The sequence below is a fragment of the Rhineura floridana genome, chromosome 6 (assembly GCF_030035675.1).
Source record: "Rhineura floridana isolate rRhiFlo1 chromosome 6, rRhiFlo1.hap2, whole genome shotgun sequence".
Lineage (NCBI taxonomy): Eukaryota > Metazoa > Chordata > Lepidosauria > Squamata > Rhineuridae > Rhineura > Rhineura floridana.
In genome coordinates this window covers 65,817,699-65,831,790 of record NC_084485.1, presented here as the reverse complement: position 1 = coordinate 65,831,790, position 14,092 = coordinate 65,817,699, and the positions used below count along the sequence as shown (strand labels likewise).

The 14,092-nt window shown below is 42.0% G+C and overlaps 1 protein-coding gene across 1 annotated transcript in view; it reads right to left on the bottom strand.

Annotated features, from left to right (window-relative positions):
• Window positions 1–14,092, bottom strand: part of SLC45A3 (solute carrier family 45 member 3) — a 71,068-nt gene that overhangs the window by 7,514 nt on the left and 49,462 nt on the right. Inside the window, exons 2-4 of the mRNA XM_061632140.1 lie at window positions 11,860–12,251; window positions 5,876–6,715; window positions 3,110–3,375 (exon numbers count right to left, since the gene is read on the bottom strand). Coding sequence (XP_061488124.1) covers window positions 3,110–3,375; window positions 5,876–6,715; window positions 11,860–12,007 — 1,254 coding nt within the window. The 5' untranslated portion in view covers window positions 12,008–12,251. The remainder of the gene's footprint in view (window positions 1–3,109; window positions 3,376–5,875; window positions 6,716–11,859; window positions 12,252–14,092) is intronic.

The following is a 14,092-nucleotide window of genomic DNA, read 5'->3' as shown; positions in this document are numbered from 1 at the left end:
GGGGGGTAGAGATGTAAGATTTCTGGAAATTTTGAAACCATGGAAAAAAACAGGTTCTTTTCCCGGGTTTTTTTGGGGGAAAAAAAATGAAATTTTCAGAAAAATTGAAAAATGCAGTATTAGCACTTTTTACAGATTGAAAGTAACTTTGTTACTTCAGGAACATAAAATGTAATTATGTACAAGTTGGTCTGGCAGAAAACTATCACATTTGGTATATTAAAAGTACATTTTATTCAAACAATTATTACGAATTGTATTTACTTTTTAAAAATTTTACTTTTTTTGTAAAAAATGGAGCTATAAGCTCCTGAACTATAAGGAACCTCTTTCATTTTGCCAGTTTATGAGGAGCAGGCAAAAAAACATTTTTTTAAAAAAAACAAGAAACCATCAACATTAATAATAAAGAAAATTATTTATGTCTCCGTTAGTCCTCCACAGTGTCAAGCAAACATAAAGCATCCATTCCCATAAAAAGAGCTGAGAAAAAGGGGGGACCAAGATTCAGTGAAATATTTTATTCATCATGCTAAAATAAAACATTCCATAATTCATTTTTTGGGGGAGAAAAAAGAAAGGCTTTGGGGGGGGAAAGGTTTTTTTTTCTGATTTCTTCCAATTTTTTTCTGGGCCTTGACATCTCGGGGGTGTGGTCACAAAAATTTTTGAGCTTATAAAGGGGGTCCCGTACTCATAAAGGTTGGGAACCACTGCTCTGTATAGTATCAGGCCAGGAATGAGAGTGGTATGAAGTCACAGGATTGGAAACCTACATGAGGTGTTATTTTTTTGGCACTGATAGTTAATTTCTCAAAGAAAAAAAAGCTACATTCTCTTATACTTCTTGCTGTACCTTACTGGTTGAATTTATTGAAAAATCAGGGAGCTTTGTACAATAGGGTCTTTTTACTAGTAATTGTTCCATAAATCAGATGAAACTATCCTCTCACATCTCAGCCAGCCTTCTGCCTCCATAGTTTGATTTCTAGAAGCTTCCTAGCCCTAGGGATGAATTTGCATTACCGCTGTTTGCATGGGAATACATTGCTTCTTCTAAAAACTATAACATACAGGGAAACAAACAAGTCAAGATACCAGAGCACTTAGGCCCTCCAGATGTTGTTGAACTTCCAACTCCCATAATTCCTAACTGAATGGGGTTGATGGTAGTTGTAGTAAAACAACATCTGGAGGGCCACAGCTTCCCCAACTCTATCTTACAGACATAAGCCAGGGATGGGAAAGCCACAGCCCTGCAGATGTTGTTGGACTATAATTCCCATCATCCCTCACCACTGGTCACATTGGCTGGAGCTGATGAGAGTTGGAGTCCAACAACATCTGGATGGCCACAAGTTCCCCATCCTTGACATATACTTTCAAAAGGAAATGGTAGAGCTCAAATAAAGTAGTCATTCATGGAAAGTATTGGACTGGTAATAGAAACCCATGCCAAAAATAAGGCAGTTTTCAGCCTTAAGTATCCCTTGAGATATGCCATTGCCTATATCACTATTCCATGCAAGGAAGCCACTGCAAAATTATCAAAGGTGTACACATTTTATTTATTTATTTATTATTGGATTTATATCCCGCCCTTCCTCCCAGCTGGAGCCCAGGGTGGCAAACACATGGCAAACCTCATAGCCTACATACCAAATACACTTCAAACCTACATCCAATTATTCCACACCCTCAACTATTTCAGGCAGCTACTCTAGATTAGTTTTAAGAGTACAAGAGGGGGAAAGGCATATGAAACAGGACCTACAAAGCAAAATGCTTCACCAGAGTTGCTTACCATACCATAAGCTTTCAGCAGCAATATTATTTATTTGTAAGTCACCCCTCTGCCTGAAGATACCCAAGGTGACATACACATTCCTCCTTTGGTCTCTTCTGAGTCCAGCCCGTGTAAAAAGCTTATATTGTCTTTACAACTTATACAGCTGCTCTTCCAGAAATTTATCAAAGGGTCCCTAGTTCAACAGAGATTTGCCTTCAGCTCCCTCTCTCCCTCCCCCCCTTATGACATGCTGCAGCCAGTAGTCTAGGCTGCAAAATGTCAAAGTAGCCCTCTTCCCACTGAGAAATTGTGGTCTTGCTGGGTGAAGGTTAGGAAGCACCAATAAGCAGAGACTGGTCAGAAGGGGTGTAACACACTGGGAAAGGAGAAGCAAGCACCAAGGGCTGTCAGGAAGAGATACTGGTGAAGGAACAGAGATGGGCACTACATGTCTCTCAGAAATATTACCATTTTGACAGACAGCTTTGAGGGCTGTTGCATCCTATAATAATGAGAAAAGGTAGCAAGTTTTGGTTGGCTGGGTTTTGTTGTTTTTTTGGTGGCAAGTTTGTAATTCCAAAAGGATATTTAAATTGGGCAATAGGAAAGGGTGGCAGGGAAGAAAAGTAGTGCAGGCCCTCCTTTCCAATTAAACACTGAGGGCCTCATTTCCTTGAGGGCAACCTTCCAGGGGCCATATGCCAATGGTGGGTGGGGCCAGAGACAAAAAATGGATGGCACAAGGGGTGTTGTTCCTATCTTTTACAGTAGGCTACATTGTAGCAATGCAAAATTCAAAGATTTCCACACACACACCCTCCATCCTCCATCGAAGCAAGCAAGAGTCATTCTCATGTATCACTGTTCAAGGACACATTGCAGGCAGGCAAAAGCACTTGAAGAGGGCACAGACCAGGGGCAATGATAGTATAGTCTGGGGAGGGGTGCTGACATGCGAGAATCCCAAGAGCCAGATAGATTTCACCCCCAGGCCTGAGGCTCCCCCCTTCTGATCCAGGCCATTGATAATTTGGTTATAAAAGGCACTCTCTTTTAAACCACTGGGCAATTCCATCTTCACCACTGCTACTCAGAATAAAACTGGAGATTATATATGGGAGATCTACCCCAAGTTGTAAAGGGCTCAGAGAAATGACAAAAAACTCTTCTTTGTAGTTGTTAGGCCCTTTAGGCAAGCATGTCTGGACTCTGTTTTACCCACACTGGTGGCACTTCTTCTCATTCACAGAGGTATCCCACATATCTTTACTTACTATCCCTCTCTGCCTCCGTCCCTCCCTGACACACACATATCCCCACCTGTTTTTCATGATGATAAAGTGATGCCAGTGTGTATGGTAGGATCTGCAGCACTGAGAAAGGGAAGCCTGTCAGGGCAGCAGAAACAGTGACGATGACAACACTCTGAGAGAAGCACATGATGAAGGCCATCAATGGGAATAAAGCCACGCTGGCTAGGTAGACCATTCGTGTCCCAAACTGTTTCACCATCCGGTCCATGATTGTTGAGAAGATGATGGAGATGATGCACTGGAGAAAGAGGCCCAGGCTACCCATCCGAATTCCTGAGAAGAGATGTGTGTACATTGGTTGAAATGGGGAATAATCAGCAGGCAGACTAGCAAGAGAGCCAGGCTTATAAAGCTAAACAGCGTCAGTGGTTTGGGCACTAGTTCAGCTTTAAATTTTAAGTGTCCCCATTAATTTTGAAGAAGAGTTTCTTAACTGTTCCAGTACAGCAGTTCCCATTTCATAATTAATAGGTGGGTAGGATAAAATGCATTCAAAACTGAAGATGCTTAGATACCAGTGGAAGGGTAAACTCAGAGCCCAGGAGACTGTTTTCTCTGCAGAACGGATGACCTACGTTCAATAAAGCAGCCCTTCATTTTTAAACATTCACAAAAACTGCCCAAATCAGCATTTAAGAAGTTAACTGTGGTCAACAAGTTAACTTGTGAACAGCGATTACTTGTAGACCTGGAGATCACAAATTTTGCCCACATTCTAGCATGACCAAATTCAATGGCAACAGCAAAACTGAAATTGGTGCCAAGAGTTTTTCATCTATAAAATCCTCCAAGACATTTATTTATTAATTTATAGACTGTCTTTCTGGACACAGGCCTCTGAAGACATGGATTTTCCTTTTTGTATCTCCCAAAAAACAATTTGACATAATTGTCTGTACATAATTGAGTCTCCAATTTTGGCAGGGATCAAAGCCACCACCAGGATATAAATGTTAAATATTACTTACATTCAAGCTGGGTCACTCAGACCTTGAGATGAACTATTATACTGGAACAAAAGGTAGGCAAGGGGCCAAGAAGCTTTGGCAGGAAGCATTCAAGAAAACCTACAATCGAGGCACCTTTTTAAGTTAAGAAGGATGGAGTCAAAGCTTAGCGCAGGTGATGTTGGCCTACAATTCCCATCAGCCCCAGCCAGTATGGCCAATGGCCAGGGATGATGGCAGTTTTAGTCCAGTAAAATATGGAGGGTGGTACATGACTACCTCTGGCTTAGATCCATGCCATGTTGCTAAAGCCCATGCAACATAGGGGGAATCTGTACACGTGGAATGGCACGTGTCAACCACAGTCAGGAGGGTCTTGCAGCAACTGAGTCACATGTTCAAATCTTAAAGAAGTTTTGTTTTTGTTGTTCATGGGCCACCAAATATTATTCCCATCACATTGATTAACCTGAGTAATTGTATACTTAACAATTGAGTAATTGAATACTTAACAAACAGAGGATAATTGTTAAGAAATGAAAGCTACTCAGCAGAGCAGGGATGGCAAACCTGTGGTCTTCCAGATGTTGTTGATTCCAGTGCCCATCAGCCCAGCCAGCATGGCCAGTGGCAGGGAATGATAGGAGTTGTGGTCCATCAGCATCTGGAGGGCCACAAGTTCCCCACTCCTGCAGTACAGCATTACATGGCTTCGTACATCAAGCTGGAAACCATATCGTTCAATGTAATAGAACATAAAGGCAGGCCTTATCTTTTCATGAAATAAATGCAAATTTCCTAAATTGTTCCTCCACAGTGGTACACATAAAATGCAGCCTTGATCATATCCCAAATGGACATGAACAAAGGCTGGATTTCATACACAATATTGTTGCAGAGGAACAGGAAGATTTCATGCCAAATTTATTTTATATATAAAAATGTTTCATTATATCTTGCATTTCTGATACATTCCATTTTCACAGAGCATTACACTCTTAACACACAAGAATTATAAACTATTTATATAACCAAAATAAAGTTTTACTAGGTCAACATTTTATTTGCTACATTTTTCTAGAGTTTTTCATTGCAAAAAACAAGTAAATTTGAATTTATCATGAAATTGCTTATTTTAGCCCTGTTTTCTCTGCCTTGGTACTCTTCAGTTGCATATGGCTAGCAGGTTACATGTTTATATGTTTTCAAAATCTGTTCTCTTTCACATCACATACACAAGGAACGATGAAACTGTAGTCCTTCAGATATCGTTAGACTCCAACTTCCATCAGCTCCTGCCAACATGGCCAATGGCCAGGGATATTTGGAGGGCCATGGGTCCCCCATCCTTAACTTTGCTATACAGGTTCAAGCCAATGGGCCTCCCAGATCTTTTAAAAACTAGTCTTTGTTTTAGATGTTGGGGGTGGAAAAAAGACTCCTTCGTAATACAGTGGGGAAATTCAGGCTAAAAGATTATTACTAATCCAGGGCAATTCTGCCAGTGGTTTGCTGAATAAGAAGGTTTTAGAACTTGGTTTCCCAGATCTAAAGCCAACACTATTACAGGACCACACTGACACTAACTGGCCTCGTTCTACCACCCATTCCTCTTTCCCTCCACTTCCTTTCTCCCTCCCAAAGAATTCCAAGTTCAGCAAGAACCAAGAATTTGCAACAAACAGCAAAGGTAACTTTATGAAAGTCTGCTTTGCTTGCATAATTGATCAGAAGTAAGAGAATGAGTTTTCCAAAGGCTTAATTTAAAGAGTTTGGGTATTGAAATCTGCTGTACTGGAAGGACAGAAACAAAAAGGTTCTCTCACCCCAAATCAGGTTACCTTCATCGTAGTGTCGTCTGGCTTCTGTGCCTGGCTCAGCTCTGGGAACTCCCTGGTACAGTCCTTCCCCAACAAAGTCTGTGTAGAACAGCATGAACGTCATGAGGGCCATCCAGCTGCACAACTCAGCCACAAAAAGCTGCCGGATTACCTTGGGGATGCGGCAACAGACTCCATGCAGGCGTGGGGCCAAGGCACAAAGATTCCTAACGGCCTGGACCAGATGCCTGGCCCTCAAAAAATTATTTGGAAGCCAGTAACAGCAGCGGCCAAGGGGTGGGGACTTGGAGGAATCCTTCATTGCAGGGCCTGCCAATACTTCTACCTGAGCTGCCACCTCCTCTGTGACAAAGGCAGTGGCCAAGACACAGCTGAGAAAGATGATGGTTAGGAGGCTGAAGAGGCATTCCTCCTGCCTCCCCAAGTAAGGAGCCAGGAAGCTACTGTCCCAGTCAATTGCCGGCAGCAGGTATCCAATGCAGCCTCCCAGGCTGACCATGAAGGAGTACATCGAGAAGGCCTGCCGGCAGTTGTCAGGCTCTTGGAAGAGATCGGAGAGAAGGGCCTCCAGTGGGGTGAAGCAGACCTGGCCACAGAAGTCAAGCAGACCAATGCCCATGATAAGGAAGGCAATCTCCAGGGAGCGGGTATCCAAGGCAATGAGGCTGGCCAAGCGGTGTGCATGAGGGATGATAAGAAGGCTCAGCAGAACTCCCAGACACAGGACCCAGATGAAAGGCCGGCGGCGGCCATAGCTACTATGCCAGTGATCGCTGGCAGAACCAATGAGTGGCACGAACACTAGGCCTAGAACTGGCCCAATCCCTAGAATTAAGCAGAGGAGCAGGGGAGAAAAATACATCATTTTAGGGGGAAAGAATTTGACAAGATGGTAGCTGTCACTCTGTAGACCCATAAGATGACTAAGATCACCTGAGGAGACTTTATTAGAGGCACCACATCCTGCAAATTACTATATAGCAATAACCTGGAAATAAGCATTTTCCAATTCTGCAGCTAAACTTTGGAATTCTCCTCCCTCTGTATTATGGAAAGTATAATCTGTTATGGATTTTAGTCAACTCCTGAGGACATATCTTTTTGCTCGAGCTTTTTCCTAGCTCTTAATACAGCATCCTATGCTTTTTTTATATAGTTTTAAGCTGTTTTTATTGTTGTGAGTTTTATATTGGTGATGTTATTGTCTTTTGCTGTACACTGCTTGGAGTATAATACACACTGCTTGGAGATTAATAATAAGCGGTCTTGTTCCCCCCCCCAATAAATATATAAAAACTGAACCAAACACCCCCAAACTAAGGCTAAAGAGGACTCAAAAGGGCAAGACAGGCCTACAGTAAGGAAAAATTAATCACTGTAAGGTGATCTGTAAGCTTTTCTGCAAGCTTTGATCTCCCACCATACTCTCAGAAGAGAAAGAAAGAGAAATGTGCACATCTTCATTGAATTAGAACAACAAGAAGGTATTTCTGTGTGTGTCAGAAGCCAGATGCGACAGCATGTTTTCCTTTTGAGTTTTAACAAATTTACCCTACTTTGTTCATCTTTATCTTAATGAGAACTATTAGGCCCATGTTGCCATCATAGTACACATCAGTTAATGGTTTACCATGAATGTGGACATTGCTCCTGCTGTACTCGTCTCCTAGTGCCAGCAGGAGTGACAAACCACAATCCATGACTTAGCATTAAGAGACTGTGGTTTGGCTTGCTCAAACAAACCACATTTGTAAGCCTAGAACAAACCCTGGCTTCAAACTGTTTTGCTTCCCCACCCCAAATTCACGATCCCTGGTTCAGATATAATGTTAAGCGACAGATAATGGTTTGCTGCTCACACTCTGTTTTTAAAGTCTAGTGCCATGCTGAGTATGTCATCTAGCCTTGCCAGCCCTCCGGCTTTCTGCCGGAGACTCCGGCTTCTGCGGGTGCTGTCAGCCCTCCAACCAAATCACACACCCCGTCCCTGGATCTCCGGTTTTCTGCCGTGGTGACCAGCTGCACATGTGTGTTCTGGTCTTCCAGCAACATTGGCAGTGGAGGGCCAGCGCAGAGGGAGGGAGGAAGGGACGGGAGGGCTGGCGAGGAGGAAAAGGAGGAAGTGCCACCATTTCTGTTCTTCTTTGGCTTTTCCTTCCTTCCCTCCTCTGCCGCCACTGCCCAAACTCCTCGCTATGTCATGCCATGGCCACTGAGCAGGTGCAATGAAGCCCCTCCCTATTCTAGAGTGGGGTGACTCCGTCTGCTGCCTAGGGTTGTCACAGAGAGAGGCTTCATTGTGGCGGCCCTTCTTCTAAGCACGTGCTGAATGCCGACACTTCCCCCTCCCCGCATTCCAACAAGGGCCACTCAGGATACCAGTTCAACATTTGCTGTGGACTTGATCCTAATAAGCTAAGGTAGTTTTGCCATTTGGTTAATTGCCAGAGAAGAATTACAACTTGTCCTAGCCAAATAGCACTAAATTACAAGGTAGGATTCTTTTATTCTGAATGTGTTTAATTAAATGTTTGTTTGGAAAATGTAGTATTTAATAGTCACAAAGATTATCTACATCTGCATAGGTTTATTACCTACTCCTATAAGTGCAAATGTCATTTAAATCACACCTAAACACTTTCTGAATTAGTGTACTTTGAAGATTTAGTTTATAAGTAAGCATTGCTGAGAGAACATAAATTGCTCAGGGAGGCACCCATGCTGTTGCTTATCTATCAGTCATCATTTTGATTCTTCTTTTTGTAATTCCAAAAGGTATGAAATTATTCTGGCTTCCACTTGATGTATTTATACCTAGCATGTATTGCATAAATAAAAGGTCTGAGCATACACAATTTGGGTTAGTAATTTTTGCTCTGGGGGTTATGGTACCAGCAGTTCAACTTGTTGCCTGATCCTGAGAATTGCTGCACAGACACAGTGCCTTGTGCAATTGGCTGCAAGTGTTCTAGCTGCAGTACAAGGGAACAACCCAGCCCCTTTCACTGATAGCAGGATCACATCCATGTAGGGAATCTTGGTTTTTAGAAAAGTTTCCTTTTTAGGTATAAATAGAGAAGAAAGATACATGCAGTAGCAAATATTTAATTGGACCAGTAACGTTTGTGACAAATTTGCAAGGCTAAAGAGCTCTTTTGGTGTGTGACCTAAGCTGGATATTACTGCACCACTACAGGATATTTGTTAGCTAACATAGGACATAGCATGATTTTGCAGCTAAATTGTAGCAGTCTAATGGTTTTAAGTTGCAGGAGCGTAGATTCAGATTGGACATTAGAAGGAACTTCTTGACAGTAAGGGCAGTTCGGCAATGGAACCGACTGCCTAGGGAGGTGGTGGGATTCCCTTTGCTGGATGTCTTCAAGCAGAGGCTGGACAGCTATCTGCGGGAGATGCTCTAGCTGTGGATTTCCTGCTGTGAGCAGGGGGTTGGACTCGATGGCCTACAAGGCCCCTTCCAACTCTATGATTCTATGTGGCAAATTGTGGCAGCCAAGCTTTAAGTGAAACTATGCTATATGACTTCCCCTAAAGAATCCTGGGAAGTGTAGTTTCTCCCTCACAGTTATTGTTCCCACCACCATTAACAAACTACAGTTCACATGATTCTGTGGTGGGATTCATGTGCTTCAAATGTGTATTAAATGCACTTTAAATGAATGGTGTGGATCTGCCCTAGGTATGATGTGCAATTTTAAAGAATTTTTAGAACAATTTGGAAAGATAAAAGGTCCACTACTGAGCTTGATAGTATAAAATGTCCTGAGTTGATATAAAGTAGATTCCTTTGTTCCTAAAACTGGACAGAGGCTGAAGGGCTATAGTGACTCCAAAATTTATTTATGTATTTTATTTACAACATTTATATACCACTTTATTGTAAAAAATCTCAAAGCAGTTTACAGAAGGAATTAAAACAATAAAATTATTGGCAAAAACATTTAAAGACAGGTATTTTAAAATATTCAAAATAATAAAACCAACAATGAGTTAAAAACAGATAAAAAACACAACTTCTACCTGCCTGTGTAGACTTGCTAAACAAAAATGTTTTAGCATGTGCTGAAAAGAGTACAATGAAGGTGTCTTCCTAATGTCAATAGGCAAGGAGTTCCACAGCGTAGGTGCTGCCACACTGATTTCTTACAAGAGCAGAACAAGTACTATGTGGCACCTGTAACATGGAAACCACACCCTGAACTTGGCCTGGTAGCAAATCAGCAACCAATGCAGATTTCAGAGCAGAGGGATTATGTGCTGATAGAGTCTCACTTTTGTCAGTAATCATGCCACAGCATTCTGCACTAACTGCAGCCCTGGGGTCAGGTTGTGCTGCATGGGGATTTCTGTGATCTTGGCTGAGTGGCTGCCAGGATTTTGTTAGTTTTGGTTTTTGGTTAGGAATCCTAACTAGTTCTGCAATGCTGGGTTTTCTGCTTACTCATGGGAATCTTATTGTGGTTGGTATGGTATTGCATTTAGGAAATCATCGCTGTCTTTTATTTTTATTTTTCTATTTGCATTTCATTTACCTTTAACCTCATTCCTTTACATTCATACAAGCAACAACAGTGGTTCCATGTGCTCAGCTCAACCCCATTAAACCCACTGATGATGCACCTTGTTGGTTATATGATGGTTTGTTTCTTGCCCAATAGTGGTAAAAGAGAATTCACATACTGGGAAGTGTGGCTTCAACTGCTGTTGTTCCCAAGCTGCTGTCTGTGAAGGTAGACCAAACCATGTGTGTCTTCTCTCTGTCAATTATTACTCAGTGGAATTGGGTTGGCTGTCAAAGTGAGTTTATAGCAGCCCACAGGATAGACAGAAAAGGGTAGAGAATCTTCTTACTCATTTCTCATACCTCTTTCTGAAGTGAAGGGCCAAATCTAAAGAGGTTTGGAGCAGCCATGTTGAAAGGTACGGGCAGGGCAGTACGGGCAGGGGGTTGCCAACCCTGCTTGGGTATGGATATATTTGTAGAGGATCCCTAGTCAAGTTTTACCAACAGCACAAACCTAACCATATCTACTCCGAAGTAAGTCCTATTGAGTTCTATGGGGCTTAGTAAGTGTCTTTAGAATTGCAGCCTTCAGGGGCATCCATCTTTACTCCTGAGTACTCCCATCTAACATCTCCACAACACTAAGTTCCTTTCTTCCTACAATGGCCTTTTGGTGACTGGGCTGGCCTGAGGGCACTTAAACCCTTCTTGCCAGAAGCAAGTAGGCTAGATTAAATGTTCCCTACCCAGGCTCCATCTTTGAGCTAAGATTTCTATCTTAATTTCCAATCAGATAAATGTTTTTGTTTGAATTGTATGCTCTAAGCAACTGTGGTTGATGCTTAATGTAGCATGCTTAATGACATCACTAGGGCCCGCCCCTGTGACATCACTAGGGCCCGTCCCAAAATCTCAGGGTTTGGGATGCTTCTGACCTGGCAACCTTAGTGTCATCCAAACCAGAATAAACCTTGGCTACAGCTCATGGTTAATGAAGAACAGTAAGTCAGTTTGGCTTACTGTGACATGCAAATTAGGACTCTAGTTTCACTAAGTATGTATACATTACAGTATGTACCATATCTAGAGTTTCTGTTTCACTACAGATAAAGTGCCCATTTCCAAGGGATAATGAAAGCTCTCTTAACTACCTCCTGGAATTCAGACTCCTTGGAGCCCACAAGTTTGGTGCTCAAAATGAATTAACCATTCCTGAAAACCTCAGTCCAGTTCTCTCTCAAACATGCATGGCAGGTATTCTGAGTTCCGTGCAATATACAGGCCTTCCCTATACACACAAACATAATGGGCATGTTGCAAGCATTATATATAAAGAGACTACTGTTCTGTTCACAGCTTGTCAAACCAGCCAGGAGACTTTTCTCTCCCACACTAAAATTCACATGGAGAATGGAATAATAATAATAATAATAATGCCACCTACCCAGAACCATAGTCATGAACTTCTCCTCCACTCCCACTTCCAACAAGAGTGGTGGCACATAGGTGATGCCTGCAGCCAGACAGACTTCCAAGCCAAAAGTTAGGGAGTTGACCAATAACAGCTGGGCTTTGCGATTCTGGAAGAGCATGCTGACCTAGGCCCTCTGAGCCATGCACCTCTGCATCAGAAAGTTGTGCCAAGCCAAAAGCATTCTCCTCAAGGTGATCCAGAGCAGGATTTCAGAGTCCTATGTCTTCTTTTGTGGCTCAGTAGCAAAAGACTGGTAGCCATGTTATGGCCAGCAGTGGACAACTTCTGTAATGTTGCCCACTGGTCAAAATCAAGAGTGTTTTCGCTCAGGATGGCATGATTAATAGTCTGGACTTCACATTCTGCATAAGAAGAGAGAGAGAAATTAGCATAAGAATAAGATACATCAATAGCAATGTTCTGAAATCTAGGTACCACTGGATTGCTATGAATCCATAAAGCAAACTCCTCTACTAAGTCGCTCTGCAGCTCCATCCAAAAGTATTTTACCAGCAGCTTCTTCGTTCACTATAAAGAACAATCTCATCATGTCTGACTAAATGGTTCATCTTTCCCAGGCCCAACCATCAGCATAGTGAGGCAGCTGCCTTGGGCAGCAGATGTTGGGGTGATGGCAACAAGGTGTTGGAGGACACAGCAGTATGTGAGTTTTGCCCCCCTCTGATAGCCTGCCACTTTCAGGTACGGTGGAGGATGTTGCCCCATTGCCAGTGTTCAACAAGGTTTCAACTGCCAGTCTGGCCCAGTTCTGTATTTGGAACAAGGCTGGGGGAACTGGTTTTATGCCTCAAGCAGCAAAATGTCTTGAGCTGGCCCTGATTTTTTCCAGTGTCTAGCTTCCATCTTTAGTGTCCTTTGCTGTGCACTTTATGAACACATTTGCACATAAGTTTACATGGTTGTGAACTTCACAGCATCAATTGTCATAGCTTCTCCAGAAAACAAACATGGGAGCTGTAGTTTGAGCATTCTGTTACAGATAAATTCACTAATAGGCAAAAAAACCTTGCGGTTTAAGAATGTACCTATAGCCCACAGATATTTCTATCAAACTTTAAAAAGCAGGGAAATTGGGCAGCTATAGTGAATGCACCAGGGGAGCAGGAGACCTGACCTCCTCTCTGAGATATTGGACTGCCCTACACATTTGTCAAAATGCAAACACAATTTGGGTTGGTCTTTCACAGTCCAAGCCACTTCCTGTGTAGCTTGGAAGAATTTGGTAACATGTGCCTCTGAGCATATGGTGAGTGGTGGCAATACCTGCCATCTCCAAAGATGGAGAATTATATTTTTGTATGTTTGTTGGTGTTCTTACTTTGCTTCTTTCCTGTGTTACTAATGTTTCTACAGAGAATCTAAACTAGAAAATTTTATTTCCCTCATTATTCATCCTAGATCTGTGTCAAATTTATTTTTATTAATTTCAACACCTTTTTATTGGTCAATGTCATATGATGGTGAAGACAGCCTTTTGTATTTCAAATTGTTGGTTATGTCCTATTTCTATTTTGGGTGCATTAACAGTTGAATCTGAAACTGCAGTTTGATGTAAAATCAGACTGATTACAATATGTTGCTACTTCAGCAATGACTCTAGCTGTTGGAAAAAAGAGGATGCATGTTTTCAGCCTGCTATGTTTAAACCACTTCATTTAAGGCAAGGTGGGCATGGTCAAAAACATACAGCACACCTAGAATTTTGCTAGAATATATTTCACCTCCCACTGTTTTATCTTGTGCAAATTGAGACACTCCTGAGGTCCACTGGAGACTATTCTGCAGAAGTCAGTGCCATTATTCCACAATTATGTTTGGAGTTTTTTTAGTGTAAATTTTTCAAAGGTGTTGCTGTACTTCACATATTCACAGAAATGGAAACAAAAGAAAATGATTTCCTGTAGGAAACTTCACTAAAATTGCAAAGTAAATCAGACATATTTAAAGTGACCATCTGAACTATATCAACTGTCTTAATAATGTTGCTTCCTCCCTGCTAAAACAAGATCAGCACAGCACATGTCTTCTTTCTATTATTTGGGCTGAGTGCAGGTGTTGCCACCACTCACCATATGCTCAGAGGCACATGTTACCAAATTCTTCTAAGCTACACAGGAAGTTAGGGTTACCATCATTTTGTCATTTCAAAAAGAGTACATTTGGCTTTGATAAGTGAAAAGTA